Consider the following 22,468-nt stretch of genomic DNA (forward strand, 5'->3'; position numbering starts at 1 on the left):
GCAGTACATATGGTGTTGCATGTCTGTGTCATGGAACAGCAGTTTTAATGTGTTTAATCAGTGATGTTGAGAGGTATACTACTTGGATTCCCCAGAAGACTTATCTTCTGTATCTTGTAGAGCATGTTGATAGTTACGAGCTCATTGGCTGTGACGATGGGAAGAAAGAAAAAGGGATAGTAGTAATTGATCCGTGCTTATTCAGCAGCATTGATTGGTCTTTGATACACGGGTTGCACCTTTCCTCTTTGCAGGAAGAGCAGCAGCAACACAAGCAGGACCATGTGCAAGCAATTGTTGATTTGGAATTTTTAAAATACAAGTACACTGAAACTGTTTAAAATGTAAATGAAAAATACATTGAAACTGATTAAAATGTAAATTTAAAAAAACTACAAAAAAATAGGTAACTGCTGGTTAGGGGAATCGTGTGTGTGCTGATTGGCTGAGAGTTGCGTGACCTCCACTGACACAAGCAGCTCGTGCCATCTGGTGTATAAGCAATTAAAGGGGGTCATTATGTGACCCGCACATCCCTGAGTGCACTGCCAGTATACTGTAGCTGCCTATTAAGTATGCATGCCTCTGCATCATTTTACACATAGGCAGTTGTTTCTCTTATCGTTAGCTTTTAGCCAACTGACCCACCGTTGGAATGGGAGTTGTGTGAATGGGGCAGGTTTCTTGGAGGGCTGAGGCGGTGACTGAGTGCTGTACTCTGAGCTCATAGTGAAAGCCTGCACTGCTCGTTAATTATGCAGCACCCTTGTGTTGTCGAAGGGTGGGGGCAGTGTGGGGGCAGTGTGAGGGTTGTAAGGGTCTTACTGCCCACTAAAGGAATGCGCTCCTTAAAACATCTTCGAAACATTAATTTACACCAAAGATCTTATCCAGGCTTAAAGCTGCTGTGGGCTGCCATTAATTAATCAAAGCATGTCCGGTGTTGAAAGGCAATTTATCGAAATGGATTGGCAGATTAGGCTGGAATTATTTATAGATTGCAAGAGCAGGCTTCTAATCAGGCAAAGGTTGTTTTTGCTGTCAACTCTGCAATGCAGTGGAGATCAGATAGGGAGAGGCTCTGTGCTTTGTCACGGTTTGTGTCTTGGTGTGAAGCAGAGAATGTTTTGGTGCTGAAGAAAGAAGCTGCAGATCTACTCCTAGTTAACAGCTTTGACCAGTGAGGAACACAGCCAAAGAAAATGGAATAGATGGCATTTTCTTCATTACATAAGCAGGTGCTGAGGTGGAGTGTTGTGATTGCTGTTACTCTGCGCTCAACCTGTAGGTCTTCTTGAGGTAATGTGTGGGCATGCAAGAGAGTCGTAGAATCGGGGCTCTGTTCACCCGGTAAGAGTGGGGGAGAGGTGAGGAGCTGAGTGCAGGAGTGTGCTCTCAGAGTAGAGGACACATAGCCAGGAGCTACGTCCAGAAGTGGAGACATCAGCTAAACTCTTCTGCTCCATGGCTCCCTATCTGAGGAGGAGAAGCTTCAGCCTTTAACTTCAGACAGATGCAAATGTGTGATCATTTCCATTTTATGTTTTAAATAAACCTGTCAATTAATCAATATTCAATAGATTCTTAGAAGTCACAACCATCAATGAATGTGTCACGCTAATATAGATCTTTGTTATGTTAATTTTCCTAGTATGTTGACGGCTATTTGTACATTTTGTGCTAGTACAGTTAAAGCCCTTATACCATGTTCTATATTCCAACATGAAAATATGTGCTTGCATCACAAGCCTTTGCACCCATAATGGAAGTGATGAAATTTCAACATCTTAAAGAGTAACCTTGGGCACGGATATTAGTCACAGTAGGGAACCGTAGCATCTCCCAGATTTCAGCCATAAGCAGGTCCTTAATGTGCATGAACAGCATAATTAAACCATCACATATGTTCTCAATGGGCTCATAAATAATGTGTTGTCTGCAGCAGCTGGTCTCCTGTCTCTCTCTCTCCTTCTGAGCTCTGGGATGGGACTGACCTGGATCCTGATTTATTTGTCCTGTTGGGAGATGGTGCTTTCCTTACAATGACCTCCCCGTGACCCCACCTTGACTCTTGTCCCTGAGCTTTGTCTGTCAGGGCCGGGTAATGGATTACTACTTCTCCTTGACCCAATGCGTGAAAATTACACTATATGATTGATCTTAGATGTGTGTCCTGTCCTGTTATAATGGCCGACAGCTTTAAAACATATTTGGGTCGCAGTGAAGGTGGGTATTTAAATGCATCTGTGCAATAGTGCAGGAGTGCTATTAAGATGCTCTAAGCTATTTCATGTATGACCAGCTCCTCAGGTCCCTGAACATCACATTATTACCATGTTCATTATTGCTAGATAGATGCAGTCGTTGTATATAAAAATGAGATGGCTTTGTGTCCCATGAGAAGGCCACTATGAAACAGGAATTATGTCAAAGAGATGTTATCTCACAATATGTAACACATTCAGGCTCCCGCTCTGCTCTGCTCTGTTCCCATGGTACTTCTGCAGATAAAAGAATGTTTGGTGAGAGGAAAAATGACAAGAAATATAAACTGCTGTGTCATTTCAGTTTTGGTGAAGCTAAAGGGAACTAGCAATTCTTTTTTCTATACACAACAAAGGGATAAGGTGTTACAGATGATACACCCTTGCATATCTCCTTCTATTCTCTAGTTTCTGTCGATTTGCATGTTAAGCTGGAGTTTCCATTCACACTCAGACTAGCAGTTCTTCTAACACTGTAAAAGTCTGTTCAGTTGGAGGAGGTAATAAATCTTGCATATTTCAAGTGTGCAACAACAGTGGAATTTGACACTGAAACGGGAGGCAGTATTGGCATTGGGCTGCATCTCGTCGATGGATCAGTCTTTCTGTAACCTATTCATTTTAGTTGAAAACCTAAGCACATATTTTATTGATTGACATTAATCATATGACCATCACTGTACATCAGCAAGTTTAGAAGTGTGTAAAGACATAGAGCTGCTACTACTGTAATATGAAACCTCTTTTTCCTCTATCGCACAGTATCCTATCACCAGCATGCCGTGCGTTAACTAGACACAAATTCCTTCTCTAATTGAAATCAAGTCCACCCAAGCTATGATGAAATGCAGTGAGAGTTAAAGCGCAGTGCAGATGAGGATTGAGCAAAGATCAGACTGGCCCTATCAGGATTCAGAGCGCGTGCGAGAACGGAGGAGAAGGGGAGGAGGGAGGGAGGGGGGTGGGGTGGAGATGGGCAACCCCGCTTTTCGAGACGAGGGATTCCTTTACTGCAGTGATCAGCAACGAGCGCACCCCTCCTCTCCTGCTACACCGGTATTTTTTTATTTTTTTTAAATCTTTACTAGCACATGGCACAGTCACGTTTTAGTGGGTGGGTACAGTATCAGCACATGGTTGGCAAACGCTACTCGTGATTTGCGCTACTATTTTTACGCCAGATTTCATTTTTGTCCAACAGTCTCTTAACCCCCCACTATTAATCATCACATTGAATGCCTCCACCATTCGTGCTCATGTGTCAGTCTTGCCAAGTTTAGCCTCTACCTCTTCAGTATATGACATTGATTCCAAGGTTGCTGTGCTATTGACTGGTTGCTGCTATACGCTGTTAAATATTTCAGGCAGCGTTTCAGTGGCGGTGTGCCGAGGGAGAGTTGCATGTGGAGGAGGAGGAGGAGGTGGGGGCATGGCCACTCCTGCAACTACCACTGACAAACAGGCTGTTGAAGTGACGGACAACACATGCACGTATGGGAGGGGAATTTCACACAAGCCACGAGCCACCTGCAAAAGTAGAATCACAAGAACATGCTACGTCATCAGAGCAGATGGAGGCGTGACGAGGACCATATTCATGCAGAGGAGAGTTTTAGCACCATTATGAATTATTTTGCCCTCCCCGCTCTTGTCAAGTTAATGAATGAGGGCTTTGTACTGCAGACCTTGCAGTTATTTCCTTATACAGTGCATAGAAAACCCCTTTCTCAGTCTTACACGCACACACTTGCTACTAAATGCAGAGCTTGTATCGTTATTTAAGCTGCACTATGTAACTCTCTGATGCCTGCTTGTCTCTACGGAAATGCCATTGCTTCACCTTGTTCGATTAAACTAATCTATTTGCAGTTATTCAATTGCATGTGTTTTTATTGCTCACACATACCTGGGAAAACCTGCATTCTTGGTCACCTCTCCACAGATCTGACTTGTAAAATGGCCTTTTGACGTCACCTGCTTGTCTCCATGGAGATAAAGAAGCTTAATGCCGTACTGTGGAACATTCAGGAGTATGAATTAGCACCTCCTGGAGACAAGCATGTGGCAGACATTCCTCTAGAAAAGTTACATAATGCGTCTTTAAACACATCATAAATTAAGCAATCGTGTTTTTTGCCCATTTTGTAGCATGATTGTACTTAATTATCTACATGTTTAACCCAATATTAATTAGATGCATTAGGTGCTAATTCAACATGTAAATCACTGCAGGCTGGGCAAAGGACTCACACTCTTGCCCAATTAGAAAAGCCAAAAGACGAGATGAACTGTTGTACCAGAAATATAGCCAGCATTTTGGGACAGTAATTTTGGGTATATCATTAGTTTTTTTTGTTTGTTTTTTTTTCATTTGTTTCTTAGTGCAGCAAAAACATTTAACTTTCAGTCTTGACATTTATGGAATTGCACATATACTATTTTCAATTAGAGCAGTAGCAGAATATTGAACACCTGCAAGGTCTCCATCTGGCTGCACACTGAGTTTCCATACAGTGTGGATAATCAGTGTTGCGTTATGGGGCCCACTCCTCCTACAGCTGGTCCTCCTTTGCCTCTGAACAGTCTTTTTAGGAAAAAATACGCCGTCAGCACAGTGGATCCACGGCTGACAGCACCAGTTAGCACAGCAGCACTAATTACATTTTAACATTGCGTTATGTTCATTCATTGACACATTTGCCATAATGTTTAGGATTATTGTCTCTGTTTAGGTAGTGTAAGTATTCATTTGTCATCCCTCTGGAGTTGTTGTGTGATTGGCAGTAAGACTGTGGGAGTGACGACTGTGTCTTTTAATTAGGGGCGGTTGATTGGCGTTTGTTTGTGGCTCTGGTCTCATAAAATGGGACTGAATTCCCGGAGCAAAGATGTTAGAACAGCAATGAGGGTTTTGTAAAAAAATATATATTTTATAGTACTTATGTGTTTTGCCAAATGCTGGAACATCTACATGTGGACTGCACTCAAATTCTAGTATCCCACAACTACAAGATTATATTTCATCTGTATTATTAAAATTTTGTTGATTCTTCGGGTTGAAACATATGTAACATAATTAACACAGGCTCTATAGTTTTTTCTATTTAATAACTAGTTAACGCTTTAGAAATGTTACCCCAGTGATGTTGCTCTAAGCAACTGCTGCTGTTGTTAAATCTACTCCAGCTATACAATAGCTTGTTAGGCTTTCCCTGCTGTTCCTTTCTGGACTTACTACAGACAGTCTGCTGGCTCCATCCCAATCCTCTACCTTATTTTCGCTCACACTAAACAAACTTTATTTTCTTTTTGACCAGAAGTCAACTTTGGTTGTTCTGAAAAAGTCTCCTTGCTGGAAGCTTTACCCTCAACCTCATTTTAGCAATTGCCAATCCCCTTTTTGTTAAAGCTGTATCATGTACTACAAATGAAGGTTACTATACAGTTTGTGAAGCTCACATTGTGTGCACTCATTTTTAATTTGAATAAACATGATTTGGGAAAAAAGATAATACCAATAGGAATCATACCTGCTTTATTGTGCCACAAACTGTGCACCTTATCCAATACTTCTGTGTGTCCTTGCAGTGGATATGGTTCGAGGGACACATCTTAGTCTTTATTTCACACCTGCTGTGACTGTCCATTGTCGTGGCCACACCAATTAAACCACAATTTAGGTCAGTGCTTCAAATTCTGCAGGCGTTTCTGCAACAGAGATTCATACACAGACACTTGCCTGCCATTTTGAAAAAGTGTTTCTGCAGTTTAAAATAGCCAACATTGTGCTTTGCCTCACTGCGGCTGTAGTTTGATTTAGCACAGGTCAGCTTGGTTGTGAGTATCGTAAATCTAATATTACAATTGCACTTCAGTGAGTGAGTAGCAGAGCGATAGGGCAGCTTGCTGTGCTCAATGTGGTGCAGTCGTATTAGGTTAAAGGCCGGACTGAAACAGATGCCCTGTTTTAAATATCAGGCACTGCCATACACAGAACGCATTTGTATATTGCTTATTATCTTTGACTGTAATTTCTGAGCCCTGCTTTGCTTTCCTGGGTTCTTCAAAGCAAATAATCAATTCTATATAAATGTGCAGAGATTAGATTTTTGATGTGCATTTTATGGCCAATGCCCTTCTGAAAACACCCCCTTTATGGCAGACTCTTACATTAGTGTGTATTTTTAAAACTTTCTAAATTCTAATGTAATGTGATTTTAAGTATCTACCACTATTCTATTTGGCACTGTATCCATCCAAATTTGTAAAAAAAAAAATAAAAATGTTGTTTTACTATGGCAATTTTTACAATAATAATGACTATAATTCCTTTTTTACTTTCCTGGGATCTCCAAAGCAAATAATCAATTCTATATAGATGAGTAGAGATTTGATTTTTGATTTGTATTTTATGGCCAATGCCCCTCTGAGGCTTTTTTTCTGGGCTATCAATTGCCACAATATGTACATTGACTTTTAAACCCCCTGGCTTTTGGTTGTCATAGAATCCACTGTTTTACATGCAATCTACAGAGTATTGGTTATTGGACTGACTAGGAGCTACAGCAGGAAACAATAGCTGATCTATCTTTGTATGCGGTTGGTTGTATAAATGCAGATGGGGAAAAAATAACAACGTTCACCGTATTTCACAGTATAGATTGTTCAGCCCTAACAAAACATTAATCAGATTGCTATTTCTTCACCCTTCCTGCTTCATTGATTTGTGTTTCCTTCGTGTGGCTTTCTGACAGCTCGTGCTAGTGTTTAAAAGGAAGCTCGTCAGAAAATCTTGTGACGTGCTCTGTAATTTAAAGCATGTGAACCGCATATGGACCCGCCTACTTCTGCAGAATAGAAAAGGGTTTCCCCAGCCCTGCTCTGCTTCTCTCCTCCCTCCTCCGTCCTCTCTCACTCTCTCTCTCTCTCCTCTAACACTAGTGAAGATTTTAAACTAAACCGCAATATTGGTTTTGCAAGCTGCCTTGGCTGTTCACTCACCACTGTGTCTCCCTCTAAGTGCATTTGGTTTCATAGAGAGTAAAAATAGGAAGACTGCAATGTCTGTGTTTTTATGAGTTAGTTCATTATTTCCATGGGTAGAAAGCTGAAAACAGAAATCTCCTAATCTGAATGCTGGGTGTGGCAATGTGTGGAAACATTCTTAACGGAGGAAGCCATTTTGTAACTTAATACGCTTCGAATGGGTTAGGACAGTGGTTTGTGGAGATTTACAGCTCTAGTTATTTGGGAATTTATTATTTTGAATTGAAATGATGGATAAGTTGTGTACAATGTCCTACCACCATTTGTTGTGGTTTCCATTTAACATTCAGATGGTTGCTCCCTTATGGCAGACCCTTACATTACTGTGTTTTTAAAAAAATCTTAAATTATAATATGCTATGATTTTAAGTATCTACCACTATTCTATTTAATATAGTATCCATTCACGTTTCTATGTCTCCCATCAAGAATTAGAAAATGTTGTTTTACTATGGTGATTTTTGTAATAATTAGGAAATATACTGTAACTGCTATATTGTTATATAGTTTCCCTTTTTTTTTTAAGTACGGACAGTTGCTCCTGTAACATCTGTGTCCTCAGAATGACAAAATTAGGTGTTTTGACATGAGCTTGTTTTTTTAAACTCCCTTTGCCTCTGTTTCAGGTTTGGAAGGGTGCCCCCTCATGGCATGGCCAGAGACTGTTGTGTACCTCTGCTGCTCTGGAAGGTAAGCTCAACACTTCTATTTACACATATCACATTACCACAACAAACAACTGCACTGTTCCCATGAGATATTGTAATCCCTGAGGTAACCCCTTTTCAAAACATGGGTTTCCCTTTTTTGAGAGAAAACCCCTTCATCCTAACATCTGCCCCATCCCAAACAAATGAGTTTTGCACTGGAGAGTAATTCTACATTGATCAGCGCGGGCTCATTTGGCGGTAACAGCCAGCAGTCATTAATAAGGAATCTGTTTCAGGGGCCGCATCTGTTCGTCTGCAGAGATGAGAAGGATGGAGAGTGAATACAGAGAGTAAAGAAAGGGCTGAGGAGGAGCTGGCCATGCTGATTTGATTTTAAATTGAGCTTTAATAGGTGTAGAATTGGATGAGAGATAGCAGTAAGATCCTCATATCTTTTAGCAGGAAATGAAAAGTCATGAGGAACAGGTGCGGCAGAGGGACAATCTGTACACTGGGCATAAGAGCGGAGATTGACACTGCAGCAGGAGATGTCAATTGAAAGGACAGTGGCTGAGTCTTTGTACATTGTCGTGTTGAAAGTGAGGCTGGCTGTCGCTGGGGCTCTTCGTGCCAAAGATGATCCTTCACAGTGTGATAGGAGCCCAGCTCAGATCTGCTGATTCACTGCAGTGGTCCCGAGCAGAGACAGAGGTGACCGTGTGCACTGGCCAAGCAACAAGGCAGGCTTTTGGATTTTCTGTACACACTGCTGTTTTTGTGCGATTACTTAAGTTTCACTTTGTTTAATGCTGTGACAGGGGAATTGTAAATACTTTTAACTGCGCTCTTGTCATTCCTGAGCTCGGATATCCAATTAGAGTGAGTTATACAGCTGCAATAAATAATCAGAATAATCATGACTAATAGACTGTTTCAATAATGTTGGTGGTTACTGAAGACTAACACATTCCAAACGGCATTTTAAAAAACGCTAGAAAAGATCCAAAAGTATCTGTAATTTTAATATTCTCTATGGGGGTTGACCTTCACAACGGTGTATGTGAAGTGTTAATTGCCAGCTGTACCTAAACTTTTGGCGTTGAAAGTATTTATTTTTCTGACAATTTTGCAACATAACTTTAATTTCTAAATATAAAACTTTTTTTTTTCCTTAGTACATGATTCAAAAGTATTAGGTTAACTATTGATATGGTTGCCAACATACATAAAAATGACTACGTTCATCAGGTTCCAAGCCATTAAATAGAGAGGCGTATCAAATGATTCAGAGACGAGACTGCAGCCTCTTCGAAGACTGATATTTGCCAATAAACATGTGATTTATAATAGTTGTTTAATAGCAGTAGATTTTGCAGCATTATCGCTTTGCACCAATTATTCAGCTATTCACCAGTAAAGCAGTGCATATATTTCTCTTGTATTTGGACTAAAAACCCACTAAAAATAGCTAGAAACAAAACACACCATCATCTCTTGCATAATCTGCACATTGGGAGTAAACACTAGTATTTCTATTTTGCCAAATGCTTGTCAAACTAATGCGTTGTGATGCTTGCCCCAGTATTTGATGAGTCGGCCTGATTACACGTGCATGATTTAGAAACGCTTTTATCCTTTTAGCTGTGGGTGGACCAGATATCAATAACAAACAAATGAATATAATTTTCTATTGATCCTGTAAAAGACTTTCTTTAGGTACATATTGGCTGTTGAAAATCTTGTGTTTATGCTAACTGTTCTAACATGGTAAAACATGAGAGAGTTGCTAATTTATGTGTAGCAGTGGTGCATGATGGGAAACAGATGGAGGCTGGTAGAGCGAGGTACAGTCTTTGGCACAAGACATTGAGATTCTTCAGAGCTCATACTAGCTGTGTTCTAAGCTTGACCTTATTTGACAGGTGCCTTTGCTGCCATACTGCCCCCTGCTGGTACAAACAACTCTCCTTGGTGTTGTTATGAAAAGAGTATACTGTTATTCAAGATAACAAACATGCATTGGGTATTCATACAGTGTTTTAAGGTCATTGTATTGTGTAGGGGCGGGCTTATTTGTACATTAAGTCTCAATAAGTCTCGCTGTATTTTCTTTAATGGGTTATAGCCAGCTGCTAAATTACTTAATATTAGCTGACCATCATCAAAGAAGCACATTAAGGCACTGAAGTCCTGCCTAAACAAATTAAGGGAAGCTACTAAAGACTTTATAAAGGCATCATTTCTCTGTGTGAAGGCAGGTGTTTCAAGAAATGGCCTCATCATCTCTACAAATGGACATACTATGCAAATGAAATCCATTCACAAGATTATACTGTGATACATCTCTGTAATTTAGTTGTAATATGGGCAGTATCTGAGCACTTTTTATTAATATTCTAAACAGAGGACAAGTAGCAATTTACATTTTTATCCGTTACTCATCCAATAACCACACAGTCACACACCACATTCATACATAGGAAAGGTCGGTGAAGTGCCTGGACCAAGGACACAACCTCTGGTCAGAGCTAGGATCAAACTGCCAACTAGGCTGTATCAAAGAAATTCTTGGTCAAGTTAGCAAAGCTCTCATGATCCAACCGTATGACCCAAAATGAACTAACAAGACAAGAAAAGTACAAGTAAACTGCATATTTGTCCAATATCTAAAAAGTTAAAAATTAAATTCATTTTTTAAATTCACTGCCACTTTTTTTTCTGCTGTGGTCCATAAATCATTAAAATGAGTACAAAAATAATACAAAATGTGGTTGAATCTAACGCCATTGACCAATTGGCCTACAGTCTCACTGCCAGTCCTTCTGATTTGTAGCAAATACAGCATGCCAACCTCTGTGCTCTGAAATAAACTTTCCAGTATGTCCGCTAGGCCTGTCACAGTAATACATTTTGAAGTGCAATATAGACGATAAACAATCACACTGAAGCTACTAACTGACAGATTACCTCCTTCCACCACAAAAAAAAGTAGAATATCATTAACATGTTTGAGTTGCAATATAAAAATAGCAGAATGGGACACTTTAGTAATTAGTTTGAATTTATAATGAATCATAGAAGTTATTTATTTGACCTTCTATAGCTCCGAGGTTATCGTAGTGTAGGAAAGCAGCAAGAACTTCTCCACTACTACTTATCTGATTCCTAACACTTGTTTTTCTTCTGTGTTCTGCAGAGGTGACAGTGGTGTACCAGAACGGGCTGCCGGTGATCTCGGTCAGTTTGCCGTCCCGACGAGAGCGCTGTCAGTTCACTCTGAAGCCTCTGAGTGACTGTGTGGGTGTATTTCTGCAGCAGCTCCAGGCAGAGGACAGAGGCATTGACCGCGTGGCCATTTACTCCATGGGTATGTATGAAAAATGGGACGATATTTCACAGTGAATATCCGACGTCTTGCAATATCATCAAGAACAAGTACAAAGGCTAATGTGAAGCTTTGAGGGTTTAACAAAGAGATTATTAACTATTAGTTTTACAGATCATAATTTTACATGTTCATTGTCAAACGCAATATTATGAGATAGGGAATAGGTGAAAACAGATGAAAAAAAAAATGAGCCAGCTACACTGACTATAATCCCTTGCTCCATTCCTACTATTCTACCATGAAGAAGTTATTTAACAAGTTTTACTTTTTTCTCTTTAGAAATCTGGTAAATAAATGTGTCATTATAGAGTTTTTGTGGGAACCAGCATTTCTACAATACTGAGTTTGTTTGCAGTAAATATTGAGCTATGGAATTGGGATATTGTTTTTGTTTTTTTCATTATAATAATTCTCCCCAGAGCCCAGCCAGCCTCTCTGCTAGTCGTATTGAATATCTCTGTACAACATCAGCAATTTGTAAATAAACTATTTCATTTGTACCTGCCCCCATCTCTATTAAAATATACTGACTGAAGTGGTTTTATATGATGCCCAGCAACTGTTGCCTTCCAATGTCTATTCAAAAAGCGCCACTCCATGACCGCTCAAATAAACATAGGCTTTCAAGTGTGTCATTATTCCTACTGAGTGTTGCTGCTGCTGTGACTCTGCATTTAAATTCAACCCGTATCTTTAAAATAATGCCTCCTTCCTCTTGGCTCCAGGGGAGCATTACGCAGGAACAGTAGGTACTAGAACTCATCCCAGGTTGATTCTCCATTGACCTCTCATGGTAATCAGATGGCAACAAGCCTGATCACCAAGTAGTTTGAGAACGTTTGAAGTGCCCTGTCTTTAGAGCTTCAACTGTAACTCCTCAAGAATATATAAGAAGCTGGGATCATGTTTAAAAGAAACTGGTGCAAAAATGAACCACTAATCAGATTATAACATTGGTCTATAATTTGGCTCAATAGTTTAACAGTACACTGAAATGTTCATTTTAAAAATCAAAGCAAGGCAAGGCTATTTGTATAGCAAAATTCGTACACAAAGTAATTCACAGTGCTTTACTGAATAAGAAAGACATTAAAATCACAATACGAACAAATCAAAATGTAAATAATCATCATAAAATTAACATTTAAAGAGAAGCACAAAGAGATGCACAGCTAGACAGAACTGTTTTGAGCCTGGATTTAAACGTAGTCAAAAGGCCCGTCTCACATCTTCATGAAGACTGTTCCAGGTTTTAGCTGCATAAAACTGAAATGCCGATTCCCCTCGTTTAGTCCTAACTCTGGGCACCAGCAGGAGGCCAGTCCTTGAAGTCCTCAGAGTGTGAGATGGTTCATATGGCACTAACATGTGGGAGATGTACTTTGGTACTAGGCCACAGAAAGACTTGTACATAAGTAGAGCTGCTTTAAAGTCTATTCTATTGGATATTTTATATCCATAGGAGCCAGTGCAGAGGCCTGAGCACAGAACTTATGTGCTTGTACTTACTGGTTCTTTTCAGGAGTTTTATAGGTTTTATAACCAACTACATTGAGAAAATGTTCTGGAATTTATTGAGGGGCACAGCTTATATCCAAACATAAAAAATTTACTTACCGTATTGTAGTCATTAGGGTTGGGAATCACAGTGTACTGTACCTCATGATTTTATATTGTGCTATTACACTTTGACAGAGAGGTATAAAAGGTTAGCCCAATAAGCTTAAACTTCAGGCTATACTCTTTCAGTCTTCCTCCATGTTAAATGTGACTGTTTCTGGAATAATGTTGGAATGTACCTGTGATTGAAATAATCTAATGTATCAATCAATTTCATAAGAATATTTTATATACTTACATTTTTGAATCACCACATTGTCAAATTAACAGAATCTACATTATTGATACAGCATTGTCAAATTAAGATTAAACTAAGAATTATAAAACCAACATATAACCCTTACGTTCACTGTATTGTGTTTTTATAATACCAATGCCACTCTCACGCCATCTTTACCCTTACCCATGTTTCCAGATGGAGCCCGGGTTGCCTCCTCCACAGGGATTGACATTCTGTTATTGGACGACTTCAAACTGGTCATTAATGACACCACGCACCTCGTACGACCACCTAGGAGAGGTACAAACTAGACAAAAACAGTCACAATCAAATTACTATCCAAACCCATTACATTTCTCAAAATTTAATGTCCTGTTTATTTTATTACAGAGTTACTGCCTCACGAGGAGTTGGATCGACTGAATGACGTTAAGTTCCTGGTGCAGCAGCTGTACACCACACTGCGCATTGAGGAGCACCAACTCAGCAAAGAACGCGAGCTGATTGGACGGCTCGAGGACCTCAACTCTCAACTCCGTCCTCTCGAGAAGGTCTGTAGATTATATATGTGACTAATAAATCGTGTCCTAACAAACAATTATATATTTTTTTCTAATGTAACATACTGTCATGCATTACTTTGATGCATGATAGAAACACTGGAAGGCAACATTACCACAGACAGAATTGCTGCAGTAGAGAAAAATGAGTGTACATAATGGTTTGATGGTGCTGAAATTATTGCACTTTCAAAAAAGCACAGATAACAATAAGAGAATCAAAAGAAGAAAACGCACACACCACCATCCTCAGTAATGCACTTCTTATGGATGAAATTTCTGTGCTAGTAATCATCTAAAAGGTTCTCTACAGATTATTTTCCATGTCTCAGACAGAAAACAAAACCATGTCATCATCATTTTGAAATTCTACAATATATGCAGACAGATGCATAAGAGGTGTTATGTAACTAATGGTTCTTGTGAAAACACTGCATAAAGATTAAAGTAAAGGGGTGCTATAAAAAACGTTACATAACATGTTTAATTTTATGGTAATACATGTACACACAATAGTTTTATATTGCCTGAAAAGAAGTTCTCTGCTTTTTCTGAGAGTTCTCACTTCAGTTTGATTGCTTAAATTGACCAATCACCCAGATCATGACAGAGACTGACCTATAGAAGGACATGAAGAAAACAAGACCACGTTTTTGAGCAAAGAACTGCATCAAACCACATTAAAGCTCTGTGTGAATCATGACATAACAATCTCTTTAAGATTATCATAGGGTCAGTGTAATATGTCCCCAATTGAAGTACAGATATATACAATTGCTGTATTTTTAGTCTTATGTTGGGCTGCACAATATATTGCAGTTGAATCAAAATCTTAATTTGAATAAGTGCATTTTGTAAAATTACACGAAGGCTGCGGTTTTTTAGTTATGAGTGTGTCCACTATAAAAAACTAAATATTATAGAAAATTATTAATCCGCCCCTAAAAACATTATCGTGAAATCATATAGCTGTTGGGTTATTTGATCAGATCTCATTCCAGCCTTCTCTCAGATGTTGATGCCTTTTCCCCATTGATTTACTAACCAAAAGATTATGCCTTGAAAAAGATGGCTTATATTTATGCCTGCAGGTGAGGGAGGAGTTGAGTAAGAAGGCGGAGCGGCGTACCACCTGGGTGCTATGGGGCGGGATGGCGTACATGGCGACTCAGTTTGGGATCTTGGCGAGGCTCACCTGGTGGGAGTACTCCTGGGATATCATGGAGCCTGTCACCTACTTCATCACATACGGCACAGCAATGGCCATGTATGCCTATTTTGTGCTCACACGCCAGGTATCTAACAATGTCCTTGTCTTATGGATTGTGCATTTTTTGTGAGTATAAAGTCTCTATCTGATAAGATGGATCCTCTTACATTGTGTTGTGTCTCTGAAATGCAGGAGTACGTTTACCCAGACGCCAGGGATAGACAGTATCTGCTGTTCTTCCACAAGGGGGTGAAGAGGACACGCTTCGACATAGAGAAATACAACAAGCTGAAGGATGATATCGCAGAGGTACACTTGGGTTTTTGTGTGCATACAAAGTGCTAGACATAAGCTACTTATTATTCCGCAGCTCAGAACATGGACCTTTGGTATCTAACAAATATAGGTACTTTCAGTGGTGGAAAGTAAAAATAGTAACGTACTGTACTTGAGTACAAATTTTAGGTATCTGTACATTTTAAAGTGGAAACTTTTTACTTTTTCTTCATTACATTTGGGAGCAGGTATATGTACTTTCTATTCCACTACATTTGCATACTGAAAAGTAGTGATTTTTTAATTACTGTTTGAGACCTACTGAAAAATCTGAGGGATTTATTTTTAACACACGTTTGATCAAAAACATCAAAAAACAAAACAACTATGGAAAAAATTCACAAATCTTTATCAAAATCAGTACATTAGAAGCCTTGTAAGACCTCAAAATCTGTGTGAAGTATTTTTTACTTTGTAAGTACATTTGTAAAGGGTTACTTTCTTAAGTAGATTTTACTTTTACGTGATTATTTTTTTGATCCAGTATCTGGTATCTTTTATTTAAGTACGGTAACAAAATTGAATACTTCTTCCACCACTGGGTACTTTTCAGTCACATTTATTATATTTATTTAATACTTTATAATATTTTACATGACCTGTACACAAGTAAGAAACAAATATATGTAGAAAAGTAGTAGAAAGCACCATATTATTAAAGGTTCACTATGAATCTTTTCCAGTGGAGGCTTTGCCACCTGATTGATTTCATCCTCTGAACAACCTTACCTCTCCACAGATCTGACCTGTAACCTTGTCGCATTACTTGCTTGTCTCCCTTGATACAGATACGTTTAATGCCATACTATGGAACACACTAGGTAAAGGTGTACATTTCCATGGAGACAAGCAAGTGACAGACCTTCTATCATAAGTTATATGGTGTACTTTTAATTATTAACTGCAATAACTAATATTAATAATTGTTGTGCTTTTAGTGGGAGAAGCATGATAATGGCAATTTTTATAGACTATGTACCAGCAGCACCTGACATACAGAGTACTTACTGTGTGGTAGAGTCATTAACTTAGCAAAATAGGCTTCTTTCTTGCATTTAGTAGAAAAAGTAGCAGTAGTTGTAGTGCTAGTACGTAAAATTATAGACGCTTCCCTGTCTGACAAGCCCTGTGCTCACTCACTTTTCTGCTTTTGTGTGATTGTAAATCTGTCTCTGTGTCCGCTCTGCAGGTGGAGTTAGATCTAAAGCGTCTGCGGGACCCTCTGCAGCTCCAGCTCCCCATCCAGCAGCTCAGTGGCAGTAAAAATTGATGGAGACCGTGAAGCCCCGCCCCTTTAGCCCAAACGCCCCTTTTCTTTACCTCCTCTCTCCTTCATCCCAACCTTAAACTGTCTCTTACTTTTCCCTCGTTTTCCACACCCAAAAAAAACATCCTGTTTGACTGTGGGAGCTTTTCTTCTGACACATTTTTCTTTTTAAATCTCTTGACTGAAAACAGTTTATCAAACGTGCAGAACAATAGTGAGGAAAATCTCTCACAGCCAAAGGAGGATGACAAAAAGGACGACTGCGATGATGGTGAAGATGGATTTAAACTAGCACTAAGGAGCAGCCTCAACTCTTTGGGAAAACGGTCTGCAGGGAATACCGGGACACAGGAAGCAACTCAAAAGGACATTCAGAGGCGACTGTAGTGGAGTGTGTATCGTGAAGGACTTTTCTGCTCGTAGTAGTCGAACTGTCAACACACAGCTACTATTGGTCCGACTTCAGGGAGAGTCCCACTTTAAAGTTTACAGAGAAGTCCCGGCCCGGTCAGAAGGCTGGGCTGACTGCAGTTGTCCACCACGAGGACCTAGTTTTTGTGGCTAAACTCTGCTGCCTCCTCCCTGAGCCACGACCTTTGCCCTTTCACCTCCAGGATGTCGCCTCGTTTCCTCTTCCTGTTGATATCCTGTAGCGGTGCAGTTCTGCCTAAAGTATGAGAGTACTACCGACAACAACATCACTGTGTGTTCTTTTATTCCAAAAAATATTTTGGCACTTTTTATTTGAAAGCCATAGTATATTTGTTATGAAAAGAATATAAATATATAAATATAAATATATATGTATACAATCAAATAACAGATGACCAGAGGCTAGTTTTCTGTCAGTGGGGGGAGGAGCTCTAACGTCATTGCATTTTTATTTTTGTTCCTCTGACTAATGCAAACTCCTTTTACACGTTTTTAAGCTTTATATTATAACAAATTAGCTTTATAGATGAGCCCAGGTTGGTAATGAATTGCCAGTGACAAACTTCATATCAAACTCCACTCCACTTTTTCTTCTACACTTCACTACTAAATTCTCAACTCCCACTAAGGAGCTAGCGACATTTAGGTGGCATCAGGGAGACATTTACTTGGGATTTGAATAATTATACGGATCCTCTGATGAATTTTAATATCGAAAGTGCATGGAATCTAGCACAGCACACTGAAATGAAAAGTGCTGTTTACCCAGACACACCTAGAGGCTTGTTATGGTTGTAGAAGATTAATTATCTCTGTGGCTCATTTTAGAAAAAGACCACACAGCTTTGGTATAAATCTACCTTTAATTTGGATTTCTCTTGAGATGTTGAAATTACCACCATTTATTGCTATTTATAGCATCTCTCTAACCTCTCATAAACCATAAAGACAAGTGCCACGGTTTCAGTCTCAAAGGACGTCCAGAGTCTTCTCCCTCCACTGTTACGCCCCCTGCTCCCCCTGATGGCCAGGCAGGGTAGACTGCATGCAGTGGTATGCCCTCAGTAGAAAAAATTGTGAATGTGTAGGAGCATTATCGCAAATTTTGTACTTCAACTAGACACGTATCATTTGCCACATCAAGCTGAAGTCTCATCGGCTAACCTGTAAACATATCCAAGATTTCTGTTTTGTTTAAGTCCAGGGGAGGATTGGCGGACCTTTCTCTGGCTCTCTCCAAAATTGCAATTCATGACCACAGCACAATGATTTTACTTCAACCATTTGCTTTGTGTTAACGGCAGGCTAAATCCTACGTGTCAAGATCATAGTGTGTAACTGCAAATTGTCCATTTAAATGCATGATTATAGGTTCAATTCAAAGTTAACCATGCAGATCTCCAGCTAGGATTTAGCCTAATGTGCTTGAACATCTGTGTGTGTGCAATGGTGCCTTTTAGATGATCAATAATTACAATGGTGTGTAGACAATGTAGCAATCTAGTGACAGTAAATATACTACAAATCTGTGGTTATTTGGAATGGCATATTTATAGATCAGATTAGGCATAACATTATGACCTTTGCCTAATGGAACTCACTGAATAGGAAACAATAGGTGACTGTATTAAGAAGCAAATATACATATCATAGTATTCAAAGTTGATCTGTTAAAGGGCATTTAATAAGCTTATACATTTTTATATTACTTTTTACACCATATTTGTGTTTTTGGGAGTATACATTTGAGCAGACACCATTAGCAACCTCTCCGTCATGCCATGTAGTTACAAAAAGCACCACCAAATGGCGACAGACGTGTATGTAGTGACGTATTGAAATTTGAAGTAGTATGTTGTATGAGCTAAAAAAAAACAAGTCTGCTAATGCTGTACTTTGTGTAGAGTCACTTACATTACAATCAGGCATGCATTTTGAGCTCTGGAGAGGGAGATGGTGTAAACATGCAGGATTACTGAAACCTGTGCAAATTAATCAAAACAAATATGCAGCCCTTTGAAGCTGAAAAAAACTATTAGCAAATCTACAAATCTTCAAATCTGCAGTTCTTGTTAGAGTGTTTATTGTCTGCAGTCGCCAGTATCTTTCAAGAATCATTATTGTAGTGTATGTGGGACGGAAATTCAATCTCTAATCCAAAATATTAAACCAAATTTGTGTTCATGATATAAAGTGTATTTCATATTAGATTGGTGGTCACAATGTTATGCCTGATTACTGTGTGTTGTGTGGGCATTCAGTCTTGACATCCTCAAATGGGTTGCTTTTAAGCTATACTCTATCCTCATGTAATTTCATAGGAGTTAATGTATTTTTTTCTGAGGAAATGCTCTTAATATTCATTCAAATGTCTGTTTCTGTGGAGACTTCATGTAGGAGGTGAGACCAGCCCAATCCTCCCCTCACACTTCTTTGCCATCATCACCTCCTCCTTTTTATCACGCCATCCACCGGTTAATGCCTTTTTAATTATTATTTTCTTGTGTTATTTTTTAAAGGAACTAAATATATCAAATATAGGGAACTTTATTATAAAGAGGGTGTTGCATGAATGTATGTTTACATGGGAAAAATATGAAAAAATGAAACAAAAAAAAAGATGATTTATCAAAAAACTGCAAAGATAATTTAAGAACGTTGTTTGTAGAGATTCCTAGTTCTATTATAAAAAGGGCAGCAGACAGGGTTTGCCTTTAGATTCTGCCCTGCCAAAAATCAGACTCAATCCCAGCCAACCAAAACCATCCTTCTTGTTTACTCCCATAATCCTCTCTATTCTTGAGGACCTTTGACCTTTTGACCTCAGTCATTACAGGCCTGATATGAGTGCAGAGGAAGAGGCGCAGTTTGTTCACAATGTCCCTCTCTCTGGTTCATCCATGTTGTTTCAGTTTATTTTGTTTGTCGTCTTCTGTTGACTTTCTTCTTTATGTGCACTTATGTTTGAGAAATGCCTAAGAGTAAAGCTGATCATAGGATTGACACAAGCTTATAATACTCCATTCTGACCTCTTGATTATGTTTTTGGCTTTGTTTGTTTCTGTTGACATATGATGCTGTAATGTTGGCAAAAAATAAAAATGTAAAATCCTGTATCATTTATGAAATATGTATAAAAGAGAAATGTAATTCAATTATCAATAAAATCCTTATCCAGTTTTTGGAGACAGTTGTTCCGACACTTTTTTCCTCTAAGCAATAATACACAACAACTGTTTACAAGGAGTGTTCAAGGTCTGGGGTATTTTAATCAGTTTCCGTTGCCTCAGTGCTTCCTGCACAGGACATCCCAAGAGATAGACCGCTCTGAAAATGACACACAAGTCCAGTTTTCACTTTCCACTAAACTCAGCCTGAACTGATTTTTATAATAACTACTCTGTTTCTCGCCTTATACTGCCACATCGTTCTGTATGAATGATTCAGGCTTTCTAACAACTTAATTAGGGGTTTAGGAGTTAATTAAGTACCTACTTTGCCTTAATCATTCTCAATAAACTATTTCTTCATAATAAATTAAGTTTTTAGGCTTTATTAAGACTAATTAAATGGCCTATATTACACTATGTTTCCTCATCAAAAACATACCTGGAGTTGTGTTTTGTTTCATTCACACATGTTTAACACATAAACCCTGTATATTTAGGCTGAGTTCTTCTCTCAAATGGAAAATACTTCCACCTTGTGATGTTACTTGGTAATACAGGAAGTATTCCACTGTGTTTTTAAAGTCCACACACCTTCATTAGAATTATTTGAATTATTTCAGCCCTGGAATTGCCAATCTCCACTGAACTAAAGGTAAAAGGAGCTGTTAACTTGAAAACTACCACTTCATGACATCACAAGGTGGAATAGAGCATTTTGAGCTTTGGAGATGTAGACAGACTAATAATGCAGGATTACTCAAATCACACAGCAGAGTATGTTTTTTATGAGGTACATTATAACATGTCTTAAAGCTCCATTTCGTGTAATATAGACCTTTATAGTACCTACATCTTCAGGGTGTAGGTATTATAAAGTGATACAGAACTAAATATAATTTTAGGAAGACTTTATGCCATGTATTTCTTGATTGTTCCAGATCCAGTGAATTCCTTTTGTACTACAGACCCAACATTTTATTGTGTGGAATTTCTCATTTATTTCACACATACACATAGTAATTGCCAAAATGACCATGAAATCATACAGTAGCTCACCTTTCCACCAAATCACTGCGGTCATGACCCTCTAAGACCAATTCAGATTAATTTTGCAATTTAGATGTCATTTAGAACATTATTGATTTACATTCAAATTAGTGACAAGCAATCCATTCGTAAATGTCTATACTAATTGAACTTACAGCTAAATAAATCTGTCTCAGCAACAGAAATCATTATATTGAGTTAAATAGAGCCAGGCTGCATGACCCTGACTTGCATGGGCTTGATACAGCATATAACTTTGAGAGATTTGGACAGACTCTCTTAATTAAAATGTAGCCTCCAGTCTTGTAAGTGGGAGGTACAGTGACAGCTCTCCTACCTCTAACCAAACAGTTGTGTTTCTTACCCCCCTTAGGGAAACTAGTGCTGCTGAACTGCATGTAGTGAATACATTTGAGAATAAATGTCTTTCAGTAAGAGCCATCCTTGCTACTAACTGGCCAGAGTGTACCCAGAGGACCTGTCACTGGAATGGGCTGTAGCATTGGAAAACTGGGAATAAGCGGGAGACGAAAGAGTGAATGAATTAACTGGGATTTTAAATTGCCATTGAGTTTAATGTGATATTGAAATAATGTGTGGAATGACTCACCCTACACTCACTTGGCCCACAAAGCCCACGGGGAACAATGTCTTATTTCCAGAAGTAATTGCAAACAGAGAATCCCATGTTCCAGCTCATTTATCCTAACAGGCCTGCAGATTAATGTCTCTATTGATTTAATTACATGAGTAACACAAACGCCAGCATCAGGTTTATCAGGTCTAAACATAAGTTATATTTACCAACCACTGGTCAAGTAATAGCCCATGGTATATTTGTACATCACTGGTGTATGTCTAGATTAGCACACTATAAAACAGTAGGCTGTAAAAATTAAGTTCAAAATTTCATTACCTATGACAGTAATATTTGATGCTTTCAATAAAGTTGAGGTTAAAGTGAAGGTCAATCTACATTAACCTTTGATGTGAAATTTAATTGTGTTTACAGCCATAAAAAACATGAGGAATTAAGATTGATTCAGGATTGCTAACTTCATTTAAGGGTTATGGGAGATAGGACTTACTGCATTAATTAGCTAGATTGAATCATTCTTAATATTAAAGTCACTAATAAGGCTAACTAAATAGTATTATAGTTTAGTTTAGTTTAGTTTATTGGTTTATTTTAACACGGCTATGTGCAAACTGATTAGTCTCACAAAAGGAAGGATTTTTACATCAGTTTTAGATAAAG

General features: G+C 38.7%; 1 protein-coding gene across 3 annotated transcripts in view; it reads left to right on the top strand.

The window, feature by feature from the left end:
* Window positions 1-20,179, top strand: part of mcu (mitochondrial calcium uniporter) — a 69,346-nt gene extending 49,167 nt beyond the window's left edge. For all 3 annotated transcript variants that reach the window (XM_033979693.2, XM_033979694.2, XM_055227196.1), the window contains 7 exons: window positions 7,937-8,000; window positions 11,157-11,327; window positions 13,384-13,488; window positions 13,579-13,739; window positions 14,840-15,043; window positions 15,151-15,267; window positions 16,484-20,179. In XM_033979693.2, coding sequence (XP_033835584.1) covers window positions 7,937-8,000; window positions 11,157-11,327; window positions 13,384-13,488; window positions 13,579-13,739; window positions 14,840-15,043; window positions 15,151-15,267; window positions 16,484-16,564 — 903 coding nt within the window. In that variant the 3' untranslated portion in view covers window positions 16,565-20,179. The remainder of the gene's footprint in view (window positions 1-7,936; window positions 8,001-11,156; window positions 11,328-13,383; window positions 13,489-13,578; window positions 13,740-14,839; window positions 15,044-15,150; window positions 15,268-16,483) is intronic.
* Window positions 20,180-22,468: the final 2,289 nt, after the last annotated feature.

The sequence above is a fragment of the Periophthalmus magnuspinnatus genome, chromosome 15, assembly GCF_009829125.3.
Source record: "Periophthalmus magnuspinnatus isolate fPerMag1 chromosome 15, fPerMag1.2.pri, whole genome shotgun sequence".
Taxonomy (NCBI): domain Eukaryota; kingdom Metazoa; phylum Chordata; class Actinopteri; order Gobiiformes; family Gobiidae; genus Periophthalmus; species Periophthalmus magnuspinnatus.